At 37.8% G+C, this 27660-nt stretch overlaps 2 protein-coding genes across 10 annotated transcripts in view; one reads left to right on the top strand and one right to left on the bottom strand.

Moving 5' to 3' along the window:
• Positions 1-27660, bottom strand: part of LOC123958873 (protocadherin-9) — a 311831-nt gene that overhangs the window by 191793 nt on the left and 92378 nt on the right. The gene's annotated exons all lie outside the window — the stretch shown is intronic.
• Positions 1-27660, top strand: part of LOC123958874 (protein diaphanous homolog 3-like) — a 63475-nt gene that overhangs the window by 20708 nt on the left and 15107 nt on the right. For all 4 annotated transcript variants that reach the window (XM_046032583.1, XM_046032584.1, XM_046032581.1 and 1 more), the window contains 8 exons: positions 3870-4000; positions 15023-15097; positions 15365-15434; positions 18599-18735; positions 20643-20748; positions 24158-24268; positions 24785-24903; positions 25098-25214. In XM_046032583.1, the coding sequence (XP_045888539.1) occupies positions 3870-4000; positions 15023-15097; positions 15365-15434; positions 18599-18735; positions 20643-20748; positions 24158-24268; positions 24785-24903; positions 25098-25214 (866 nt within the window). The remainder of the gene's footprint in view (positions 1-3869; positions 4001-15022; positions 15098-15364; positions 15435-18598; positions 18736-20642; positions 20749-24157; positions 24269-24784; positions 24904-25097; positions 25215-27660) is intronic.

The following is a 27660-nucleotide window of genomic DNA, read 5'->3' as shown; positions in this document are numbered from 1 at the left end:
CAAGTCTAGTTTAAAATTATGACAGAATTGTTCTGTGGTGATTTTAATATGCATATTGATGTGCCCTGTAATACCCCCGCAAATGATTTTATAAGTATTACAAATTCTCTTAATTTTCAGCAACATGTATCTGGTCCGACCCACCACCATGGCCACACACTCGACCTTGTTTTCACACTGGGACTCAACTTACTCTCCTTGGAAGTTAAGGACTTGCCTGTATCTGATCACAAACTTATTATGTTCTTCTGTGATATGTTGACAGCTAACACTGTCAAACCCCAGCCAAAGTACACGCGAATTTTAAATCAGCACAGTACAGCGAAATTGTGTACGCAGTTTAACTCAACTAATAATTCGATCCCAATTGACTGTGATACAAATAACCTAGTTAATTTATTTAATTCTTCATGCTCGTCCACCTTAGATTTTATAGCCCCCCTGAAAGCTAGACGTAACACAAAATCTGATCAGCAGCCTTGGCTAAATGACACTTAAAAGTTGTAAAGGGGAACGTAGAAAAGCTGAGCGCAGATAGAAGAAATCTGGTCTCCAAACACACTTCATAGCATTAGCCCTTACCCTGCCTTTCCAGCTCAGGATCATTGGAGCTACTTTTCCCCAACTAATTTATTGAAACTCACTGAGACTCTCTCAAAGATGAGGCCATCCACCTGCCCCTTGGATGTTATCCCTACAAAATTTTTATTCAAAATCATGGATAGTCTAGGTTCCTATTTGCTCTTAATCATAAATAGCTCACTGTCATCTGGTTGTGTTCCAGATTATTTTAAATGTGCTTGTGTTCAACCAGTCCTAAAAAACCCCGGCCTTGATCCCACCAACCTCGACCACTTTCGCCCTATCCCTATCTCTAAACTTCCTTTCATTTCCAACGTTCTGGAAAAAATTGTTTCTAAGCAGTTTCTTGAAGTTATGAAGAACATGACATTTTCGAAAAATTCCAATCTGGTTTCCGCCCTCACCACAGTACAGAGACTGCTCTCTTAAAAGTTACGGGAAAAAAACGACCTGCTATTGAACGCGGACACTGGCATGTCTTCAATTCTGGTGCTGTTAGACTTGTCTGCGACGTTTGACACAAACAGATGGGTGGGCATCTCTGGCACGGTATTGGAATGGTTTGCCTCGTATTTATCTAACAGGAAGTACTGTGTGTCTATTAACAACTTTAAATCCGCCTTTTCTCCTGTTTATTACGTGTGTTCCCAAAGGATCAATTCTCGGACCTATTTTGTTTTCCAATTATATGCACCCCCTGGGTGACATTATCCGCCGATATGGTATTCCTTTCCACTGCTATGTGGACGATACTCAGTTATACCTCCCTGTAAAGCCTACTGACCTCAGTGTGCTGCGTTCCCTCCAGGCCTGCCTGACTGACATAAAAGCCTGGGTGTCAATAAACTTTTTACAACTCAACTCTAATGAAACAGAAATCCTCGTAATTAGTCCCCAGCACACTACTAATCAGATTATACCCTCTATTAGTCATTTGTCTACCTACATTACGCCTGTTGCCAGAAATCTTGGTGTCCTTTTTGATAGCAATTTTTGCTTTGAACAACTCGTTGCTAAGCTTGTCCAGTCATGCTTCTTTCACCTTAGAAATATCTTAAATGACAGAGATGCTGAAACTGTGATACCTGCTTTTACTTCGTCTCGCCTAGACAACTGCAACAGTCTGTTCTCAGGTCTAAATAAAAAAACTTTGAACTGCCTACAATTAGTTCAGAACTCGGCTGCTAGGTTATTAACCCAAACTAGGAAGTACGACCATATCACTGCGATTTTATTCTCTTTACATTGGCTCCCTGTCTGATTTATGATTGATTTTATGATTACTACTATTTTATTCTTATTGATTACTTTTAAAACTCTTAATGGCCTGGCACCAGAATATATTCGTGACCTCTTAACCCCGTACGAACCTGTACGCAGCCTGAGATCCTCCAGCAAGGGTCTCCTGTGCATCCCTAAGGCCAGGCTGAAATCTAGAGGAGATAGAGCCTTTGCGGTAAGGGCCGCAAGGCTCTGGAATGATCTGCCGGATGACATCAGGATGTCCGAGTCGGTGCCTTCTTTTAAGTCTCGTCTGAAAACGTATTTATTCAGGAAAGCGTTTTCTGATTTTATCTGATTGGCTAGCCGTTTTATTATTTTATTCATTTAAATCTGTGGATGCTTTGTCTTGGTGTCCTTTTAACTGTTATGATTTTAATTGTTCTTTATCTTCTGTGAAAGCACTTTGTACTCTGTTTGATAAGTGCTCTACAAATAAAGTTATTATAAAGTTATTATAGCACACCAATCACCAAATACTAAGCTTGTCTGAACGTTTATGAGTTATACACTGATCATCACAAAAGTAAACAGACTATCTTTTCTGCATAAGAAAACCAAACCATTATGGCTGCATTTTCTGCTGCTACAATTTGGGAGGAGCAATAATGTAATAATATTAATCCAATATGTTAAGAGGAAATAATACAATTATAGGCAGAGATATTTAACAGTGAAACATTGTCCAGATTTCTGGATAGGAGTGTGGACTTAGAGGCCACAATGGTTTGGTGTTAATTCATTTACATGAGCTACATTACCTAGCGACAATCGTCTGGCAATTATTTGGCAACATAATAGCATACATAGTAAGAACATGTTTGGATTAACCATTTATTTACATAATCAATATCTAGCTAATTGTACTCAGATGCCATATATGGTCTGAAAAATCTACAGAGAAGACTAGAAATTTGAGTCTGGAAAGTATGGAATTTTAAAATGGAAAATGTGTAGGAACCATGTATCCATAACCTTGAGCTTTCTTATTGATCAGATTCTTTTTTCAGTGGTTTACCACACTCAAACTAAAGGTCACGTACAATTACTCACACATGCCCACCCTGAGGCATTATGCCCATGCTAATGTATAGTTGACACACTGATGGTTTATTGAAATAATACAGCTATTATTGATTAACTAGCATTGTGTTTCAGAAACAGTAAATATATCTCCATATGCTATTTAATGGTAAAGCAAAGGTAGTAGACAAATTTGCATCTAATTGAATGGCTTGTGACTGTCTTGCATATGTTTCCATGGTAAGTGAAGCTAGTTTCTTCTTGCGCATGAGATACAATATGCATTTGAACCATAAATAAACTCTCATTTACCAATAGAATTTCTGTGTCTTTAAGGATTTTCTAACCCCGTTTCAACAGATGTTAATATAAAAAACCTGCCTGTCATATGCTTGAAAATTATCCGTCATTTTGAGATGTGATTAAATGCCCAATATGTTATTTTTCGTAGCAACTTTCTACATTGTCATTTAATGTATACATTTATTTTTGCAATTAATCATTCAGTCTGTCAACTATCAAAAGTAATGACAATTGCCCAACCCAAGTAATGACTGCCCAAAGAAATGTATCAAATTCACTTTCCTGCACCTGTGCTGCTCTCTATATTCAGCGTATTCAACTAAGATGTATAATAATTTCAAACTGGAGTGACTGACCAACATGTGGGTAATTTTATGATGGTAAAGGGAAAAATTAGAGAGATTCTAAAGGTGGCTTTTTGTCTGGTCTTTTTTTAACTATTGCATTGTGCGGGCAAAGGTAAGTGCTCTTCTGAGATAAATAGATTTTCGCGTTCATAAAGAAACAAGAGCAAAGTACTATAAATGAATCCATGGGCACTTTAGGACATTTGCGCTTTGGTGATGACATAGGGTCTTTATTCAGTGTACTGACTATTCAGACTTTTCGGCCTCATGTTGTTTGATCACTTTTTCCGTGGCTACTCTAAAGAGATTGCTTCTTTCCTCTCTTTCTTCCAGGGTAGCTTGAGAAGCAGCCATCAGATATCTCCCCAGGAATTCTTGGGAGAGCTGAAGTCAGGGGTGATGGACGAACGTCTGTTTGCCTGTCTAGACTCATTGCGTGTGTCCCTTACCAGCAACCCTGTCAGGTACAGTACAAGATTATCACAGTGGGGATGGATTTGCTCTCTTTATTTAAGTGCCTGGACTTAAACTTAACTTTCTCTTTTGTTTAATTATTGTGTTAATAATTCCACAGTATAAAGACATTTAGTTGGGTTCAGCATCATATACAGTGTTTTATTATTGTGTATATAACTTATACCCTTTGTAAAAATTGTATTGATCAAAATAAATAGAATTTTCATATTAGTTTATTGTTACAATGAAATGATTCAATTAAGACATAAAAAGAATAGAGTAGCAATGTGAACAGAGATGTAGCTCACATACTGTACAGTTGTGACTGTGAAGATCATTCCATGCATAGGTGTGAATCAGAGTTGGAGCAAACTGAAAATGCTTTACCGCGAACAAAACACCATAGCTTGGTTGCTGAATTCATCCAGAACTGACCCATGAGTGAACTCATTTTAAACCGTTGACTGTATAGAGTTCTACAAAGCATAACCTCTTGCTTCAGTCCACCATAAGCAGTGTGTGACTTTGTGGGATGTGTTATTCCGCTATCTAAGCCACATTGACAGGCAGATCCTCTTGTCTCGGTTGTCTCACTCTCTTAGGTTTCGATTGTTGCTTTGGGCTCTCTCTGTCAGAGGTTGGGGATTAGCAAGTTTGTTTCACATTTTCATATACTCTGCCAGACCTACTTTAAAGGCAGTCAAAAACCTAAACTCTAGTCTTTACTGACTTTTTAACACTCACACACCTCCTACCGCCACAATAGTTAAAATAAATTAGTTTCACACATATCTACAGTCTGCATTTTGCTTTGATAAGCGTAAAAACTTTATTTTTCTGCGTTTCCACTCACATTTTTTATGCATCAATTTCAATTTAAAAAAAGGTGGAACAAAACCCACCTTTTGTTGCCCTCGTCAGGTCTGTTGGTGGCATAACCAAGGTAGAGATCATCAACAGCTGCTTTTGGCTGCAGGAGCCATATAGTATGTCTGTCTGTGTTGCTTTCAATCAGGGAAGGCGCTTTTCTGTTAATGTTCTGTGAGGTTAATGGTAAATAGGAGGGATAGTTGGTTTATCGCCCAAGTTTGGATAACAAAAGACAATTAAAGTGACTTTTAAATTGATATTCTTAACATTATTGCCTTAAACTCATTTATGGCGTGTCTACACATTTGATATTCTCAGGGTTTGACACATTTAATTTTGTAAATGTCTTACTAATGTGTCAGTGTTAATTAAATAAATGTTTATTTTTGGATCAAACCACAGAGTTTGTCATTTATTTATTTAAAGTATATTGTTTACTGCTTGTGGTTAATTTTGACTTTTTATTTTTATTTTTTATAAACAGACATTTAACACACTGTGTGGTCATGGAAATTTGCCTAAAAGTCTCAAACAAGAAATTGCAATACCTCTCTAGACTCTGCACAATGCTTTTCTCGTGTAGAATTGTTCTGTCATGCTGTTCACGGTTGATTGAGGATGACTGTGGTCTTGCATCATGTTATGGACTCTCGCCATGTATTTTATCCCTGATCTTTAACAATGTGGTGTGCTTTTGAACCAGAGTTTGCATATGAATAGCACTCACGCCCACGGCTGCGCTCTCCCACCTACTTACACAATAGTGCATGAGTGATGGCACATGGATGTAGGAGTAAAAGAACAGAGACTTCATTATGTTTTCTATAACCTCTTGAGCACTGCAGCTCTATTAAGATGGCCAAGAGAAAATTGGCATAAAGAGGTTTTAATCATGATGCATTTTGTGAGCCTCACTTTGTTCTTGATTAGAATCAATGACATTAGCAAAAATGTACAAACACTGCGAAGGACTCATGTGCTTCAGAACTTGAATTGGGCTAATTAGAGTAAGGGTGGGTAAAAAAAGAAAAGAAAAGATGAATCACTAATATTCCATTGAATTTTTAGAATCACAATATCTATTTTTAGAATTCCAGAATTGATCTCCATATGGAATTTTGTGCTTTTATTTTGGTTACTGTCTGTACATTTGTGCTTAATGCTATATGAAGGCTGTTGTTACTTGCTGTAAATGAGACAGTTGGGATGCACTATGTAAAAATGTCTACACTGTATGAATTGAGTTATTACAACAATGCATGAAAAGTTTATGAAAGCATGCGTACCCACTGCTGGGACCCTCACCTGTGTGATCATCGTGGAAAATGTGACCTGGAGGCACAGACCTTTAATGAAGTCACCACTAATAAAATGGACAGTCAGGCTCATGTATAATGATATAGTTTGGCTTGACCATAAATCTGCCTTAGCTAGAAACAGTGGGCCAACAACAGTAACCTCCTGCTATCTAATAGCACAATTACAGTCCTGAGTTGTGGAATTGATTTGGCAGTAAAGCTATTTTGTCTGCCACTGTTGGATGTTGATCACTGTCACTTCCTTGGCAGTGTTGTAGCAAACATCTCTCCCTCTTTCAGGCATGCAAACTCCTCACATTTTGGCGAAATTTGCTATTTTGAAACCAAAATGGGTCACCTACGTGATTTTTACAAATCCAATGAGAAAATATTTGGGGGCGGTTGGTCTTTGCTAAGACAGCATTTAGGCCTACCCGTTTTAATTACAGAGTACTCTCCTCTCTAGCTTTGCAACTCTACAACTGGCTCTGCCTAAAAAGTCGTCACTCAAGGGCGAGTCTTTTTTCTAGTCCGCTACACTGCAGAGTCTGACAGCTGAACATGTGAGGACGATAAAAGACTGTCGGACGAACTGTCGGAAAGCAAGCCTGACGTAAGACAGAAGTAAGCTAGCTTACAATGTTAACTGTCCGATACAGTCATTTTGTTAAGTTTAGAACTTTGCCTGCTGTTATTAACAAGTAATGTTAGCTAAGCTAATTGTTCAGAGCAGTGGCTACAACCTGGATATAATGTAGGCTAACATGAACAGGATGCAACGTGTCAGCATCTGTGCCATTTACACTGGGGACTCTGGGAACATGTCCCCATCACTTTTTGAAAGCGTTTGTTAAAAATGCTTTAAAAAATAGCCAATGAAAGTACTTTGAGAAAGGCTGATTTGCATTTTTAAGTAAGAATAAACAAGCTACTGATTTATAAAATGAACCAAAAATGTGCAGCACCAGTCAATAACTTTAACAACTTGTTGTCACAGTTTCTATTTGGCCAAATCTTCTGTTCTCTCCCTGTGAACATGACAAAAGAGGAGGGAAGACTAAATCATGCCTGCATGTGTGCTAATTCAGCAGGGATGATATTACATGAGAAAAGTTGATCTACAAGAGAAACGTGAAAGCAACACAGAATTAAAGCTGCAAGCAGCGTTGGGCGGGCCCTCGCACGTGTAGCGCGTCGTTGTGTGAGGTGGACATGCTGCATCGACACATCCCTAATCTGAGCCCTAATGTCCCCACTACTTTTCACCACAAAGTGATGCCCTTGCATGTCGGTACCTTTCTCGTGTTGCACTAGACGAATGCACGTTATCTATAGAACATGTAAGCTTAAAAAAAGGCCCTTGTTACACGATCTCTGTATGTTTCTCTGCTTGCGTATCCTTCTCACCTTTTTTACCCCTGACCAGTTTGCATGCCTGCTCTTTGCCTCCATTGAATATCAGGGGGTAACATTCTGCTAGTATAGGCTGACAGACTTATACGCTCTCCTTCTGGTTCAGATTCCTTCTGGTACAGCAGACAGACTTAGAGGTATTTTGGTATTCCTGCAGCTCTAGAGTGTCACTCTGTGACGCTTGCTAGTGACCCCTGTATACCTTATCAACCTCAGCAATTCTAGCTCTCCCTCCATTTTTGTGAAGATAGGCCACAGGACTATGCCACAGGACCAGCAAGGCTATAGGATGTAATTGTTTTAAATGGATTTGATAAATGGATGTGACAACAAAGTGGAAATTGGTTTTTGATATTATATTAAAACTGACCTTCATGTTTAAGGCCCTGGATTTATTTTTTCAGTTTAGCTATAAAGTAGGGTAAAGTTTAGCATCCCTCTTATTTACACCAATATTTTTAATAAACCTTAGATGCTCTTCCAGTCTCTCATAAACCTGCCACCCAAATACCACACACAAAGATTCACAGTTCCTTAAACTAATCACACTGATAGTGTCATAAGTACAAAATATACGCATAAATGCCTTCTTTCTTATAAGGGAATTAAATACTCAGAGGCTACTTTATTAGACACACCTGGAAAAAATCTAATGCAATTCAATATAACAGCTTAGCAATACATACATACTACCTTCACAGAGATGATAGGATTCAGTTGTGATTGTCGCTGTCAGATAAAAATGTAAACAAATGTTTTGCCTTTCCTATTTACAAACAGGAGGATGGGAGAATTTTAGAAACACATGTCAAGATATTAATCTATAATTTATAGTATGTATTTTTTCAATATTAAACCTATAATTTCTGTCATTTATGATTTTTCTGACATCATTAACATGTCAGCAGCACTATACAAGATTCTAGGACAGAATAGGATAATGAAAGATAGAGCTACCAAAACTATTTTGATGTGGTGTAAAATATGCTTTTTCGATTTCAAAGTCTGAGGGAGGCATACAGACATGGTAAACAAGATCATGGTTGAATAATCAAAGATTTTTAATGTACACAAAATGTTTTCATACATTTGATGTCTCGCTAACATGTTTAGTTACAGCCCTAGTATTTGCTGTGATGAATATTCTCAAAGTATTTTGGCAATTTGGCAAAGATTTATAGCTGTACAGCAGCTGTACAATAACAGTTTGACTGTTATTATCGTTAACAATAATAATAATATAGCAGTAACAAATTATTACTAAAAAAACTATTTCACACCACTTTCAAAACTATAAACTCAATATAAATATAAACAGCATCATATTTCTTACTTTAAATACCTTACCTTTGATAGTTTTTACAGGCATTGTATTGTTGTGTCTGCTAGAGTGACATCAGTCAGTCCTTACTCCTCTATTTTTATTTCCAATGTTCCACATTGCTGTTACTTGAGCCTCCTCTCTGTCCCTGGAGAACCCTCCTGTAGTCAGTTAACTTGCTATGCTCAGGACAACATTTTAAAGTAAATTTTTTTATTTCTGGTTCGTAACCGCTTTAGCGGTGTGCAACACTGTGCTGCACTGCCTAAGAACCTTGGAGGCATTCTCCTGAGACTCCGTTAGAAGTCAAGCTACCTTAGCTGTGAAGTTAGCCAGATAAGGTGGCTCATTTTTCTCTTTGATTTATGACTGTTTTTGTTTCCCAGGGAATGGGATGATGAATTTGTTTTCCTTACTTTTTTAATACTCTCTCCCCAGCTCTGTTTCTTGGTGTCTTTCTGAGATGATAGCCCTCAGTGCTTCTTTTGCATCTGTTGATGATGAGCTTTGATTTCAGTATGCCTCTGATCGCAGTGACCATTAATGTATGTTTATTGCGCTGTATAAATATCAAATAAAAGTAGCTTACTGTCTTTCATTCACATCTAAGGAGACTGACCCAAAATTGTAATCAGTGTTTATCCAGAGCTACAGCAGAGCTAATCAAAGCATTGTAGATGGGATTAAGAATGGTGGTCATCGGGGCACCTGTTAGCTTCCCTGGTAAACCACGCGCACTATGTATTAAGGCTGAGTCCTTACTGCTGCGACCCCGGTTCAACTCCAGCCCACAACCCTTTGCTGCATGTCATCCCCTAACTCTCTTCCACATTTCCTGTCTCTCTTTAGCTGTTCCTAACAAATAAAGTCCAATGTTTCCAACACCATGTTTAAAGTATGCCATGAAGAATTAAAGACAAACTGAAGGCAAGAGGGGGTCCAAACCGGTACTACCAAGGTGTACCTAATAAAGTGGCCAGTGAGTGCATTTGTATATTCATTAAATTGCGTAAATTGATAGTATTTACTGGGGACAGTGGATCCTAATTGACACTTTAGAGATTTAAAACAAATTGAACACATGTCATGGTTAGCTCAGTAGCTAATTTGCACCCATAGGCTCATATTTTTGTCAAATCTGTACACTGCTAACAGATAGAAAATAATTAAATTGACCATACACCAAAATTTCTGCTGCAGCTCTTAAAGCCACATGTATAGATCTGCCCTGTTACCTAAATTAACATTTAAGGGCTAGGAAACCGTACACGTCTCTCCTGCAGTCAGATAAGACAAGCTGTGGAAAGTGTTTTCAGATCATTTTTGCACAACACAGCTACAAACACTGAGGACATTCAGCCAGAGAATGTGATTGAAGTTTCTAGCCAGATGTCAGGAACTAATGAAACCCAAGGGCTGCCAGAGCACGCTAGATTAGCAAAAAAAAATCTAAAATACTAATTACTTTAGAGACTAGACAGCATGTCAAATACAAACGACTTAACTGCAGAAGGATAAAGAAACAGGTCGCTATATGAATATATCTACTGATTCCTCTTTTAAAGTTATGATCATCAACATTTTTAATGATTCCAACTTCAATACTACTAAAAATTGTAGCCTCAAGTATAGTCCTTTGAAGTATAAACTAGCTATAGATTAGTGTATGAACACATGATGTTTGTAATCCAGTAATCATGACAAACAAACAGATAAAGGATAGCTGACAGGTCACATTAGAACACACAAGCCCCAACCCCATTGGTGCCACCATTGGTGCCTTTAAGACACTGTATGGATTTGGCCTGAATTTAGCCCAGAATTTGGTTGCCCCCGATGAACTGAACCAAATTTCTGCCAGGTCAGTTGTTGTTTGACAAGCTGTTTGAAGGGGGTCACAATGCCTGATTAATTGCCTAAACAATCAGCGATGTGCCTCTCAGATGATCGATTGGATTACTGGCATGTTCAAAATTTTGGTCGGCTCTCTGGCTCCACGGTCTGATTTTCCACACAACTGCTGTAAGGCGATCCATTATATGAAACTGCTGTCATACAACACTGAACTTCGCTGCAGTACAGTCGGACCATATTATCTGCGTGTTTCATAATAGAACTTCACAAAGTAATGGGGGCCTGTTCTCTTTTTTGAGGATGTAGCCATCTTGTTTGAGTAAAACTTTATTGGAATTTTCACTAGACAAAACCAACCGGTTGGTTTCGCACTTATGCTCAGTGTGAGCATTAAAGCGTGTAGTTTGAGTCAACACAATGCAGTCTATATCACTAGAATATGCAGTGTCTGTCCAGCTTTGTGTGTCTTATCCCAGCTCCTCCTGACATTCAACTATGACACAAAGTCACAACCCTTAGATACATTGTTGCCTCAGCCTGATGATTCTTGTTCTTGAAGATAAGACTTTTCACAAGGTAATGTGGAAAGCTATTACATTGTCCCTCTCTGGCCTCTGAGATCTTCTAAAATTGCCAGGTCCTTTACTAGAAGCCTTTTGAAAGATGACTTATATCACCACTTTCAACTGATTGTTTTCCTTTGCTCTCTGCCTCACCTACTGATAGTGAAAAACTAGCATGCAGTTGCCACTGGGCTATGCATTTCAATGAAGCTCATGTCAAGACCCTCGCCTTGCCTACTTTATAACCAGAATAGCCTGGGCCAAGGCCCAGTGAGAAGTGAAGGGTAAATAGATTTTTTTTCTCTCCAACATGAGAGCGTCATTCCTTAGCTACCTTGGCAGCCGCCTTCCTTGTACTCATCGGCATGGCGATGACAGTTTTTGTCAGCTTCCCTCATTTTCTTGACCATGTCACTCGCTCACATACACATAGTCATACACTTTGATGATGCATGGGCCTACACTGCTTCTCTGCCTGGTGTCCTTCTTTGGTGAGTAAAAGGCAGTTATGATTAGTTTTTTTAAAATAAAGATATAGCCTTTGTTTAAACAAACCATTCATTACCATTTTATATGCTTAAATTGCTTGTCATGTTATGTTAAGGACATTTCAAGATCACTGTTGTTGTTTCTATTTCTTCTAAACTGGAGGAGTCAACACACAGGGTGAAAAGGGGTGCTGCAGCAATGTGCAGATTGACAAAAAATATGGTGTTTTTTGAAAATGAAACCATGTAAACATATTCTAGTATAATCCCTAAATAAAATTATGACCTGACAATTGGCATAATAATGACTACCTTAAATTAAGGTCATGGAATTGGATTTCTCCAGAATCGCTTACCCCACCTTTAAGTGCCTTAGTGCCAGTCAGGGCGCTGCCTTGCTGCATTGGTGCATTGGACTTTTTCCTTTAAAAATAAAGTAACTTTACCTTCAAATTTGATGTGTAACCATTCTTTGAAACTAATACCCTTACACATATATTGAGTCACTGCACTCAAACTCACCTTAATCATCACTAGAGCAGCTTTTCTTTTTTTCATTTAGTGGAAAATGTTAACTGAAAATCACGTGTCACACCTGTGTGTAATCAAGGTGTGATGTAAGGTAAATAAGACGAAACAAACAAAATAAGCCTCTACCATCTGTTAGAGATCTCCCTAGTTTTTAAATACTAAAAATACTTTTGTCACTATTCTTTACCAGACACAACAGTGTAACAACAGACAAATAAACTCATGGACAAACATCTACCTGCAACCCCATACTTCTTTTCAAGAAATTAAATTCAGATAACGGCTTCCATTTTATGTTGTCACCTTGAGAATTTCTGTATGATTTGATGCTGGGAGGCATGCAGCTCGTTGATTAGTAGAGTACAAACACGGAATGCTAATGTTCAGAGATGTTATTCAGTTTCAATCAAGAGGGAGGTGCAGTCACTCACAATCTCACTCGTGCTTTCTTTGTCTCTGTTTTCTGCATACCTAAAGGTTTTTGTCTGTACTGAAAATGGAATATGTGTTTCTGTTTGTGCTACTTATTTTGAGTTAAAAATGTCCTGTTCTTTTTAGGGCTGCAACTAACGATAATTGTCATTGTTGATTAATCTCTGTATTATTTTCTCGATTAATCGAATAGTTTGGTCTATAAAATGTCAGAAAATGGTGAACTGCATCCATCAATGTTTCCGAAAGCTCAAGATGATGTCCCCAAATGTCTTGTTTTGTCCACAACCCAAATATATTCAGGTTACTGTCATAGAGGAGGAAAGAAACCAGAAAATATTCACAATTATGAAGGTGGAATCAGAGAATCTTTACTTTAAATTACTCATGAATCGATTATCAAAATAGTTGGCGATTTAATTTATTAATAGACAACTAATTAATTAATTGTTGCAACTCAAGTTTACTTTTAAATGTATATCTGGTTATTGTCCCATTCCCCACCATGGCTCTTGGGTGGATCTCCAACATATAATTTGTGTCTGTAACATGGAAAAGAGACAGTTTTATTATTGCCAGTCTGTTTTGATTATATCCAAGAAGTCTCAAAGTTGGATTTATTTTTATAAGGCAATAGTGTATTGCTTCTATTAAGTCATGCACCACTATGACACACACCATGCTCAATTATCTGCATTAAGTACATGTTTCACACACATTGTAATCTGGAAGTGCAAAGACTAAAGGAAGTCTTTGGTTTATGTAAATGACTGCCAGGTTTTCTGCTTTGTTCTGACAATTCTCGCACAATATTTGGATCCAGAAAGAGTTCATTACAACCTCCTAACACTGAACCTGCCTCAAGTGTCCATGTACAGTGGCAGCCACTCAGACTCAACTCAGTGGACCCCAGCCTCTATAGATCTTGTACTGAGTGCCTGTTCTTGTGCCGCTATGATTAGTACTTCTGTGCTGCCCTTTAGTCCAGCCTTTTCCAACCACTGGTAGGATTTCTTCAGCCACTTCTTCTATTTGTCTGTAGTACATGCTGTGCAGCGGCTTCACTCCATGAAGGTTCTTCATCTTCCTTGTCCTTACCCTCGGGTTTCTGCTGCCTGAGGCATTCACTAAGACATTCATCTTTGGGGGCCATCTTCCTGATGTATTCTTGGATCTTTGCCGTTTCATCCTGGACAGTGGTCTTGACACTCACTAGCTCTTGGACTCCCTTGTTATGCTTGGTGTCTCAGGGTGCTGGATTTGGGGTGAAACCCTCCATGCATTGCGAGGAGTTTTCTTGTCTTGATTTCAGTAGCCTCTATTTCCTCCTTTGGCCAGTTTATTATAACAGCAGGGTATCTGATGACTGGTAGGGCGTATGTGTTGATGGCTCGGATCTTGTTTTTCCCGTTCAGCTTCCTTGCTGCCTCCTCATGGTTTCCGTTAGCCTGTGGCACCCCAAGGTATTTGTAGCTGTCCTGAACATCTGCAATGTGGCCTTGTGGTAGTTCAATCCCCTCGGTTCTGATCATCTTCACTCTTTTTGATACCATGCGACCACACTTGTCCAGTCCGAACGACATTCCAACGTCGTTGCTGTAGATCCTGGTAGTGTGGATCGGTGAGTCGATGTCTCGCTCATTTCTGGCATACAGCTTGATGTCATCCATATAGAGGAGGTGACTGATGGTTGTTCCACTTCGGAACCGGTATCCGTAGCCAGTCTTTGTGATGATCTGGCTGAGGGGGTTCAGGCCTATGCCGAACAGCAGCGGGGATAGTGTATCACCATGGTATATGCTGCACTTGATGGTGACTTGCAATTAGCTTTGAGTTGGCTTCCAGACTTGTTTTCCACAGCCCTACTGAGTTCTAGATGAAGGATTTTAGTGTCCTGTTGATGTTGTACATTTCCAAGCATTCCAGTATCCATGTATGTGGCATTGAGTCGTAGGCTTTCTTGTGTTTGGCTCCCCTGGTATTATTGCCCATTCCCTTCTGGGCCCTGTCCATGTATTGAGCCATGTGCCTACTCATCTTAGCTGTTAGTTAGTTAGTTTCCCTCTGTCTGTAATATTTTAGTGCAGTTTTTCAGGTATGGAGTGCTATGTTTACTACTGCTGCCTTTCTCCCCAGCACACAGTACTGAATTCTACATGTGTTTTTCTGTCTGAAAGCTTCCCACAGTGGTAGATGAGTATGAAAGTGTTGTTGTCAATCATGCACTGTTGTGATATTGATTTAATGTTTGTTGTTTCAGTTGGGTGCAGAGCTTTGGTCATGAGGGTCTTGGACTGCTGCTGGAGATTTTGGAAAGGTTGCTGTTCAAGAAACAGTAAGTTTATGCATTTACTCATGTGTAGTCTTCTACAGACGCTTACATATGTCACTATAATTATTTGTGAATTCATACAATCACTACTAACAAATAAGTAGTAATCAATCAATGTCATTGGAACAAAATACTGTAATTCAGCCCCAAATTTATACACTTACTAATAACAAAACATTGGCAGTGTTAAAGTTAACAGTGTCTTTCTTTGCAGTCTGTGCGCTGTACATTAGAGATTAACTGCTCCTCATTATTCCCTTGTGTCCCTAGGCAAGAGAAGATTGACAAAAAGAACCAACATAAAGTTGTCCAATGTCTTAAAGCCTTCATGAACAATAAGGTAATGACAGTAGATTTTTTGTGAGTATACTCAATTTATAATGTTTCTAAGTTTTTGTTGTATAGCAAGTTGCCTATTGACATGACTTTCTTTAACCTTAAATGAATGCTTTTATTCCCCAAAACCAGTAAATGTGCAATTAGTTTTACTTAAGTGCATGTATTTTTTATATTATTATTTTACAAAACTCAGTCAGCAAGACTGTATTCTCTGATCTTTTGAAATTGGTAAAACTACCTAATAATCTGATTAATTGTTTGTAGTTTTGGGAATTGTTTGTGTCTGTGAGCATAATGTGCCACATTAACTTTATTTGGGAGTGTCTCAGATTCTTTGAACTTTCATAGGCTCATTAAAGCGGCAGGTGTGGTGGTTGTTATACACTACTGCCCCATGGAGTTCCCGAATTCAAAATTTGACTATTCCTACTCTAATATTATTAGGAAATACATCCTAGAATTAATATAACTTTTTTGTCCTTCTACCTTGGGGAAAATCTATCTGAAATAACTTGTTGAGTTTGATCTACAAGGGTAATTTTAATCCCATCCACATCAACATCTGGTGTGTTCATGCAATTACCAAATTAGGCACCAGGGATTACTAAGAGCCCATGACTGGTGGAGGAGAAGAGCAGCATCGCAACAATATGTTGAAGGGAGTTTTCCCTGCCAGTTGAAGGGAGTTTTACTAATGTCCAGATGCAATTTGGATAACAAATGTGTGACATTTGCACAGATCAAAGGTTCCCACTCCCGAGTAAGTACTTTGTGATGCGAAGCCAGACATTTTTTAACGTCAGGAGTTGGTCTGTTAGCCTAATCCTTATAGTTCTAGAGAAGTACAAAAGGATTACACAAAATATACTATTAGTTATTGATTTAGTTACTGAGGTTATTTCCTGGGACTTTATAGCTCTTGGAACTATTTTTTCCAAATAAGCCATAGTATAGTTTTAACTATAAAAGTAAAAGAAACAAAAAGGACATAAAAAGTAGGGCAGGGCAATAAACAAAAAATTGACTAAAATTGACATGCATCTCTCACCAACCTAATTTAAGTCATGGCATTATGTGTGTTAAATGGATTTTCTTCAGACACCCTGTCATTTGTAGCCTACCCCTTAATGCACCTGAAAGTCCCATGAATCAGTCAGTATGGATGTTTTTGCTCTTCCAAAACTTTTATTACTCATTTTGTTATTATTTAATTATAGTTTCTTTGAGAAATTTGTTAGTTAAGCAACAGAATTTAGCAAAACTATATAACAATATGATCATATTGCGATAAAATTATTCTTTTTAAGGTCAACAGACTATAATATTAAATTATTGCCCAGCCCTAAGCTTTTGTGCATAAAAATATTATTTCATAGATTATTTTACTGTGCTTCAGCTTTTCCTCCTTGTGTGGTGTTAGTCCACAGTAGCTATAGAGAAAAGGAAATCTTGCCACATGGAACTAAAACCCAGCGGAGACAGATATACAGCTGCTCTGGCACAAAGTGTGCTGCAAGGTCTCATGTAATCCTGCGTCTCAACAGGCGCCAGATGCCAGCATTTACCCGTAGGCCTCTCTTTCAGCCCAGACCTTTCCCTTGCTATAGAGGCATCTTGGGATGGGATGTACCCACAATGCCAAGAAGACAGGTGTTCTCTGCCAACTGTCAGTGTAGCTTTTTTTTCTTCTGACTTCTTGCATCAAGTCACACAGTTGCATATTTCTTATTGTCAGTCACCAATTGCATAAAAATGAAATACTAAAAGTTACCACACAGTGAAACTTCCCTTTGAACAACTTAACTGTATAGATTCGACTTGTTTGCTATGATTCATAGTTATTATAAAAGCTTATAGTATATACTGTATCTGTCTTAGTTTTGAGCTTTTAGTTCTGTTTAATTATCATTACTTGCTTAGCATCCTGTGACTTAATTTCCGGTCAGTATTTACAAAGTTTATCTACTCTGTACTTCACTGTGTATGTAAAAAGTGGTATTGAAGATTTAGAATATTTGTTTTTAGAGAAAACTGACAACAATTTAAAAAAAAGATGTGAAGATCAGACGTGTGTGTTTTTCAAAATGTGATGAATTGACTAATCTGCTTTTGCAGTATGAACCATTCTTTTCAGCAGTAACAGAAGAGTGATACACTTCATATTTCTTTTGTTTCTTGAAATTCAACAACTACTGACATTTCCTCCGTTTGATTACTGCGCACTTGTCATGAAGTACGTTTTGTCAGGCCATCGATTGTATAAACTGTTTATGTGTGAAGCCAAGCTGAAGAAAGGGAAATATACTGTGGCAGAAGAAAATAGAAACTAAACTGAAAAATCAACAAAACAGTAATTTTTCTTACAAAGTAAGCATAAAATTTAGCTATTTGCACATAACTATTCAGATACAAAGACAAAATCACAATACCATGTATCATGATTAGCTGACTGCCTCTTCAAATGTATAGCCCAAATCAAACAGGCAAACAGAAATTTGATTTATTTATTGTCACTACCATGCCTGCATACAAAGCCCTTTTTAAATCGTTTTGCTGTACAAAGAGTGAATTAATTTTAATGTATTATTTGTACTGAAGATTTTACTTTCTAACAAAATCTTGATAATTTGATTTTCTCTGTACAAATTAACTACAGACAATAATTATAGTTCCTCTGACTATTGTTGAAGCGCTTCTTAATTGTGCAGTGCTGTTATCACATGCTGATACTATATTGACAATTACACATACAATATTGCTTTTTGTAATGATGGTGTTTAGAAGTTTGTTTTTTTGTGTCTTTATTGGCTTTAGTGTACAACATACGGTAAAACTCACATAGCAGAATTATTCTAAATCAGTTTTAAAATTACCTTGCTATTTAATGACATTTTCTGGTTCAAGTTTATTTGCACAATAAATTGTGCTGAGCTACAAAGTATTATAGATGGAACTATTTTAACAGAGATTCTTTCTTCGGTCAGATATTTCATCATGCAAACGTAATTTGCAGTGCAGGTAAGTATATTGAACTAGAATTAATTTTGTGTTCATAAGGTAATATGATTTGGATTTACCGTTTCACGTGACATCGTTTTCTTATGGCAAATGGACAGAATTACAGCGTATCTGAGTGATCATGTTTTGTGCTTGTGTTTACTGCAGTATGGCTTGGATCGAATCCTTGGGGAGGAGAAAAGTCTTTCGTTACTGGCAAGAGCTATTGATCCCACCCAGTCTGCCATGATGACTGACGTGGTAAAGCTGCTGTCAGCCATCTGCATTGTGGGCGAAGAGAACACGTATGTTCTAGCTTCATTCATTCTGTCAACATATCAATTCCATTCAAAGGGCTTTATTGGCATAAAAGGTTCAAGAACAGTTTTGCCAAAGCATCAAAATATAGTTTGTAAAAATATTTGGAAAGCACACATTAAGAGTAACACAACAACAAAACATTAACACACCATTATATCTATACATTTATTTTATATTTATGTCTTTTTCGATTTCACAAAATACAGATAACTAACTTTTATTATTTGCCAATTCAAATGAATTTCCAGGGCTTATAATTAGGGCTGAACGATTTGCAAAAAAGTCATATTGTGACTATTTTGACAGATTTTGCGATTGCAATATGAGTCATGATTTTAGTGGGAAATTTCATTTTCAAATGCGGATGTGATTTTTACTGGGCTCTGTACCCAACAAGCATGTTCCCTTACATCTGGAAAATATGATTGGTATGCCAGGGCATGTCTGTAGTGCCACAGTGGTTCATTTATAATGGTATGTTGTGACACATTTTGCTTTAATTGACCCTTCTCTAAGCCACGCCCCGAATACAAAGCTGACCAATCACAGCGCAGTATAGGACTCGCTCTAACTGAGGTCCGACACTTTCATGGCTGTGCTCCATTGACTCTAATGCAAAAGGAGTCGTTTTCTAGCTGTTTTTCGCTGTATTTTTCTAAGATATGGTCAAACACTGTTTCTGGGGCACTTGTAATAATTACAGTCGCTACCCAGAGAGGTTGAAAGGAGAAGTACGATTTATTCTCTTTCCCAAACCTAAAATAAATCCAGAAAAATTTCGGCTGTGAGTTGTTCCTAATGTAATGTTAGTTAGCTAACGCTAGCTAACTTCCTACTGAATGTAACGTAATAAAGCCCTACTGTTCTGCTTTTTAATGATATTGAATAGAGGCCTACCCAGCTTTACAGGAACAGTGTTGATCCTTAATATCGTTGTCTTTTGTCTCAATCATTGGTGTGAATCACTGTGTGATTGGTAGGCTTTTGCTTCTATCTTGCATTTTTTTCTGGTCCGTTCGAGTCAATTTGAGTCTGTTTGACAGCCTGAATACAACCTTCAAATGTATAATGCAACTGCAAAAGTGTCTGTTTCATTGTGAGATTGCTTTTTCCAACAAATTTGACAATATTTCTCCGGGGAGTTCAGTAATAGACATGGGCAGCGCCAACAGTTTGTCGGACTTAGAAACAGTAACTAAGGGGCGCAGGGCTTAGCAAAGAGTCAATTGCAGATCTTGCAATTTGGATATTGCACTTAGCCATATTTCGATAATATTTTGATTAATTTCCTGTAGCCCTACTTATAATGGTAAAAGGTAAAATACAGAAAAGACTTAACTGCCACAGTGTAATTATCAGATTATTATTTATAATTAAATAATTTGGAGGAAGGGTAAAATGGTCCTGTGAGATACAGCTTTTTCTTGAGTGCTACTGTCAAAGGGTTGCAAGAGTCGTGCCTAGTGTAGATAAGTGTTTAGTCTTCTTTTAGTAAATATTCTGGAAATTTTGAATTTTGGCAGGGAAAATAGGTTGAGAGATTTCAAGTGACTGCAGTGTCAAATTAGATATTATGAGGTATTATTTGAATAGTCTTAAAATTTCAAAAGTTATTGATTTTTTTAAATTTTGAAATGAATGAATCATTGACTTCATTATACATTTTATGCGTTTTAAAATGTCCTCACAATCCTACTTAAGTGTTAAGTAATGTTTTACAGTAGAGGTGATAAAATCCCCTCGAAAAGCCCATCCACCTGGGTCACATAGACATGAAAGGAACTTTGGATACAGTGGAGCAGGAGAGAGCACATAGTCAAAATGTCTTTAAAGGAATGTATTTCTTCATTTTCCCCCATTGTTCACTCACGCATTTAATGCTCTCATTTAGTCTGGAAAAGGTCCTTGAAGCCATCACCACAGCAGGGGAATGGCGAGCCATCGAGAGGTTCAGTCCCATTGTGCAGGGACTACGAGATCGCTCGGTTCAATTACAAGTAAGTGCAAAGTGTAGCCACTGACACCTGGTTTCCCTCAGATTTCTCTGAAATGAAATATGTAATGGCTTTGGGAAGTTGACCATTTTAACATATCCCAACCACTTTGTGCTCAGAATTTCTTAGTCACTTACACATTCTTTGGTCTGACAAGTCTTTGTTTTTTTTTGATAATTTTTAGTTATATTCTTGTTTTAAGTCAAAACTGGGTGTTGTAAATCACAGTTCCAGTCACAATGGCAACATTGCAGCACCTTTATGTTGCCTGTATTTATTGTATTTATCAAAGTTTTGGATTCTCAAATTATATGTATTATATAAGTGCCTAATGTTCATTAACTGCTCTTGGAAACAATTGGTTTATGTATTGATGTCAGTCTAGAAACTGTTAATACGATTTTATCATTTGCAGGAATAAACATAATCGTTGTGTATCAGTATTAGCTGCTCAATTAAAATGAAGGGGGTTGGCATGGCAGTAACTTGCACTGATGATACCGTTAGCATTTAAGGTACATGTATTTTGTAAGTACAGTAATTTAAACCAAAGTTAATATATGATAAACAAAGAATCATTCTTGATCTAATTTATAATTTGAAACATTAGTACCTGTTGTTTACCATGCATCATCGAATGCAGTCCCTTTAACTATAATCCTTCTCTTTGTGGAGAGAAGGATTTTTCTACCTGCTGATACATTCAGTTGAGAAATTGCATATGGGCTCTTTTAAACAGAGACCGCATCGGTGTGTGTCACAGTAATGTAATTCATAATTAAAGTATGTTGTCTGCATTTTTAATTGGTAGCTGAGGGATGTGAAAGGAGTGATCGTTCATCCAATATCTACACACACACATACATACACACACACACACACACACACGATGATCATCTTTAGCATTTGTTGTTTTGTATTGCGTATGCAATGACCAGTGCTAAATGTAATTAAAAGATTTTTATCGTTGCCCCCTGTAGCATTATCTGTAGAATTTGTATTCAGTTTGCTGTAACTACCTTTGACAGGGCACAAAGCTGTAGGGACAGTCTAAGAAAGTGAGATGTAAGGAAGCAATTATAGAGGAAAATAGTGAGGGAAGGATGGGGGATTGAACAAAAGAAAAATAAGAAATAACAACAAGGGATTCAGGGTGCACTGGAAGCCAGAATTTCCTTCATACAGAAGCATTTCACACACAAAACTTGTGTGGTACATCTTTTGTACTGGAATGTTTATAAGGCCGCAGTTGTGTTTTATTGATGCTTTATTAATACTTCCCACTTCCTAATGCACAAATCAGTTTCCATCAGTTTTCATTTAACCCCATGCATTATTAAAGTACATATACTGTTATCCTAACCATGGCAATGTGAGGCCAAAGGCTGTCTGTCTGACTTGACTACATTTATGGGCAGTTTAGAGAAGCGAGCTTGTGACCGGGAGGTCGCCGGTTCAATCCCTGGACTAAGCAGTGCTCATTTACCACCACTAAGGTGCGGTTGTACTGGGCAGCTTCAGGTGTGAATGTGTAACAGTGTGAATGTGATCAGGGCCTTCTGCAAAAGAGAGACTTCCTCTTAGTGAAGCTCCCCTGAATAAATAAAGGTTTAAAAAAATAAAATAATTATATACAGTCTTTGCTGTCAGCCTTTGGCTTAGGGAAAGTGTATATATACACACAGATATGGATATATATTAATTATTAAAATGTTAAAGGAACTGGAATAAAAAGACAAACTTCAAATACTAACATAGCATCTATACAGTGATGTTTTACTCATGAAATATGATTAAGTATGTATTTCAGTGATTTTTCCTCCTCCCCATTTGTCTCTTGTAGTTGATTATGTATCTCCAGAAGGTTTCAACTCTCTGCTTATTGTTTTTACTTAAAATGTATTTGTATACTGAAACAAAGCATGTGGAAAATCTATCTATGATATCCGTGTCAATTTTGTCTAGATTCCATTTTATTTTTTCCCAATTTCTGTGTTTTCCGTAAATTTTTTTTTGCTGAATTCTGCGTTTTACAATTTAAACACATCTTTTCATCAGGAAGAATGTGTGTAATTGTGTGGTGGATGAATACAATTTCAACAATGCAGTAAGAAAATATTAAAAATGTAATCAATATCAATGAATTTGATAGATCATGCAAATATTCAAATGTATGCAGTTATTTATGGGGACAATTCACAATTTTTTGCACATTGTTGCAATACATGTATTGTGAATTGTCCCCTATTAAATAGGTCATTACTGATAATTTCTTCCCTCGGGTCTTCAACAGAACAGCCTCCATATACTGCTCAAAACACTGTAATTAGTGGGTCTGACGGAGGCTACTGTCTCTGTAATGAAGTCTACATAAGCTTGCGTCTTGCATCTGCTGATAAGGTTGTACTTCTCAGAGTTTGTTGAAGTGATGAGGTCTTGCTAGCACACAGACTTCGATATGACGGCGTGTGTGTGCTTGCGCAGGAGGCGTTAAGCCCCGCCCTCAGTGAAACACAGAGCAGAGGGCAGAAGCGGCGCCCGTAAATTACTCCAAAACATAATAGTATAGTTTGTGTGGCTTAAGTGCTGTGAAAAAAATGCTTATAATGCTAGGGAATACTCCGATTTTTATAAAATGCATGCATTATGCCAGATGCCACGAAAACAGTTGATTCCATTTTTACTATCAAATTCCGGGATTCCGTCGGTGTTTTCCTCATCGCGGAAATCGGAGGGCCCTAGAAATCATTCAAATAATTGCAAACTGCAAACGTCTCTGACCCCATCACACATCAAGACAAAATCTTTGTTACACTGTAATGTTGCCTACCTGAATTACAATATTCAAATGGTACTTTGAAGACAGGTAATTACTAAGCTTGAGGATAATGACAAAAATAAGAGTTTGCTATTAAATTGACAATGAACCTTAAGACATCTGAATATGCTTTCTGGGCTTAAGCATTGCCATACCCTCTTTTCACGCATGAGCGGATCGCTTCACTGATCAATAATTGATTTTCCTGTCTGTGTTTGCCCGGCTAGTTGAAGAGTCACAGGGCGCAGCGGTCCCTGTGCAGTAAACCAAACTCAGAAGGGAGTGAAAAACAGCTTCCAAAAGAGCGAGTTTGCCCTTAAATTGACTGTTAGTTAGTTTTGTGTGTATGGGTCTGCAGTTGTTGCATTAATATTAAAATCAGCCCCCCTAGTTGGTGACTGGAGAAAATAGACATGCATTAGTTATGGTCCTGTGCTTCCAAGGGACATAACTCATTTAGAATGCATGCCGGCATGCTTTTCATCAACTTCTAGAAAAAGAAGTCTGTCGCCTCTTTCTCTGGTTCTCACTCCTCTCTCTTTCTCTCTTTTTTTTTTCTCTCTCTCTTTGTTCTTTGTACCCTTCATGTTGCAGGTGGCATGCATGCAGCTCATCAATGCACTAGTAACATCGCCTGATGAGCTGGACTTCAGGCTGCACATCAGAAATGAATTTATGCGCTGTGGCCTGAAAGAGATATTGCCGGTAAGCACAACATAACAACACACACACACACACATACATAGACATAATACAAACCCACACTCACCTTGTATTAATATTTAAATGAGTTGTCCACTTCAGTGAAATATTGTAGATTTGCACCAGCAAATAATTTATGAAACACAGAGGAGATTTTTGCACGTCTGCTGTCTGTGCCAGCACCCCGAAACCAATAATGTTTCTAGTGCCTGGGCTAATAATCTTCCTACTGGCTTTTATACCATCTACCTAACATGTTTACCTGTTGTAAACAATGTCACTGTAGCTGCCAAGTAAACAAATAAATTCAAATAAGGAGCTGGCCCCCACACCTGTTTCTCGTGATCAGTAATAGCGTTTAGAGCTCCTTGTCTTTACTTTAGATTAATGCTTCCTTTATGGTCAGAGAGGGTCTCAAACCTATCTGTCTTATTTATTTAGCTTAATTCTTTATCTCCCCGATTCTGTTTTGTGCATTTTCAACCTTCTTTTTCTTTTTCTACCTTAATCCATCTGTAGCAACTGACAACCATCAGGAATGAGGCCCTTGACATTCAGCTGAAGGTATTTGAAGAGCACAAAGAAGAGGACATGATAGAGTTCTCTCATAGGCTGGAGGACATCAAGAGTGAACTTGAATATCCTTGTCATTATTACAAACAGTACATATAACTCAAAGGTGTGATTCAGTGTACGTTTGTTGTAAATGTGGGTAATATATATTGGAAACATTCATAGCCAAGATCAGTTATTCTTAAAAACAGGTAATTCGTAATTTCTTCTTGATGTGAAAATGTTTCAGTTTTTCGTATGAATCCTTGACTCTCTGCACTGATGTGGGGGATGTATTCAGTATTGTGCAGAGCATGGTGAAGGACAGCACTGCAGAGCCCTATTTCCTCTCCATAATGCAGCACCTGATGCTTATACGCAACGACTACTTGGTCAGGTAAAAATCAGCAGCACACAAAACATTAATTATCTACAGGGTAATAAAGCAAGCAGTTCTTTACTTCTCATTTTCCTTTTTCATTTGATTCATTATGCTCGTCCAACATTTACCCATATTGTCTCCCTGTGTGACTGTGACTTTCTGTGATTCTTTGAGTTTTTATAATCAGTTCTTTTCATTAGCTCTATTATTTCCTTTATCTGCCAGATGTGTTTGGCTCTGGTCATAAATGTCAGAAAAGTACAGTGATATAACTTGCGGTCTAGTTGATAATAATGAATGCAGTATGGCATTTTAATCTCACATGTTAGCTGACAGTACACACAAGCACATACCTTTTATTCTTTATCTGGATACCTGTTAGCTGCCACTAAAGTAGCAGCTACTCTTCCTGGAGTCTACACACCAAAAAAACACTACAGACAAAACAAGACACATGTAAACAAAAGCCTCAATAACAACATGTTCAAGACAGTGAAAGTCAAGTAAAAACTAAACATCACAACACATGTAATGATGTACACTGACGAAGGTTTGTGAAGGTCTCACTCCTTCTGCCTTACACTATCTCAGTGACACTGGCTAACAAAGAGAATGTTGTCTCTTTCATCTCCAAGCCATCTACAACAACCCTGGCTCCAGAGTATTTCTCATCTCCTATTAATGGTACTTTTCAAAGGCTTATTTTATGTTGGTTCACTCACAGCTGGGTGTGAGTTAAACCTTGGCTTGATCAAAAGATGGAGCTCTAATCTGAAGAATATAAAATGTATCACCTGCAGTCTTTCTCCCTCCCAAAAACAACACCTAAAGTGTCTGACACTTTGCTCTTGCTCTGTCTGACCTCATCTGAAATTATTATAAAATGTCAACATTGATTTTTTTATGACATTGGTTGCATCTGTTTTGTTAACATTAGTAACCACAGAAGAATATTTACCATACACATAAGAAAACACGCACTGCTGTCCACAGTTATCAGATGCTATCCTGGATGTCTGCAGAGTTTAGGGTAACGTTAGCGGGTCTTTCTTGCTCTTGGGGATGTTTACACTCCGGCAGCCGCACCATACTTGTTAACCAAAAAAGTACAGTTATATGACTGACATCAAACAAATTTTTTAGTCCTCATCCTAAAAGCCTTTGCTCTTGAAAGCATATTGTGTGAAAAGATGAACAGCGTAGCATAAATCTGACCTTTGTCTTGCTTGCCCATGTAAGTAAATCAGGTAAACAGGCTTATGTTAGAACATAATAAAAGTCAGATCTAACATTTTTTCTTACTGTACTAGGACTAGGATTAAGTGGTTCTACACTGCAATACAAAAACAATACAATCTTTGGCTTGGACAGCTTTCGCCTCAGTTGGGTTTGTGTATTTAGCCATCAAGGCCATATTTAAGACCCTAATGGGGTTTTGTTTTCAAATTAAAACATTAAGCAAAAGTCTGCACTTTGTGATGGCGACTGTCACATTAAATGACCTATTATAATTCTATAATAACAAAAAGAGAATTGAATTCATAATCAAAATAATTGTTATAATCGTCATGTAAGCAAAATTTATTGTGGTCTTGTGGACTGAGGTTGCCAGTAGCTTTCAGTGCTTGAGTGCAGAGATAGACATAGATGCACCAAGAAAACAAGCCTGTATTCAGGTATTGGGACTTGTTTCTTCATAAGCATGTGAGGGTTATGATCCTAAGGGCAAATCAGTAGAACACACTTTTGCCACAAACTGTTTAGTTGGCTTTAAGGATAATATATTTGCAAGTTTTCCTCAAGCACTTCCATACTCTTGATATCAGTCATTTTTCAGTACACTGCTTCTCTCGCAACCGGCTAGTGCACTGATCTGTAGTTATATGATTATTTGTATCTTTGATGTCAAGAATATATAGTCCCCTTTTACACAGGGGTCCCACATTCACAGCGTAATGAAAGGAACACCAGCAGCTTGACTGACAACATGCCTTATTCCATTTGATTGTTAATATTTTCATCTTTATTCATACAATGATGCCATCATGCAGCTCCTCTCCAACATTATAGATATGGTAGTCATACCATCCGATCCAGCCTTAGCATTGTCTTAGGAAGCAGTGGCAGGCAGTGTCCCTGATCTATCATCAGTGTTTGTAAGGCTCAAAGTATTAGTTAATGATTTGGTGTAGAATGGCTGTGGACTCTCAGCGGCATAGTTGTAAGATAATGAGCAGATCACACAGACACTTTCCCTTTAACTTGCAGTAGCACTGTGGCTCCCGGCCTTGCATGTCATCTGTTGTTATAATATCTCTTTTTTTCTTATTGTGTCTTGCCCTTGGTTATTCTGTGATCAATGCATTCAACAGAGCCATTTGAAACAATTTAACTGCAATTACTCAGCAACTGCTAATAGGTTGGTCTGTATTCCCCCGTTTTTCCGTATGATCAGAAAACT

This window comes from Micropterus dolomieu, linkage group LG20, assembly GCF_021292245.1.
Source record: "Micropterus dolomieu isolate WLL.071019.BEF.003 ecotype Adirondacks linkage group LG20, ASM2129224v1, whole genome shotgun sequence".
Classification (NCBI taxonomy): domain Eukaryota; kingdom Metazoa; phylum Chordata; class Actinopteri; order Centrarchiformes; family Centrarchidae; genus Micropterus; species Micropterus dolomieu.
This window is presented reverse-complemented; position numbering and strand designations above follow the sequence as displayed.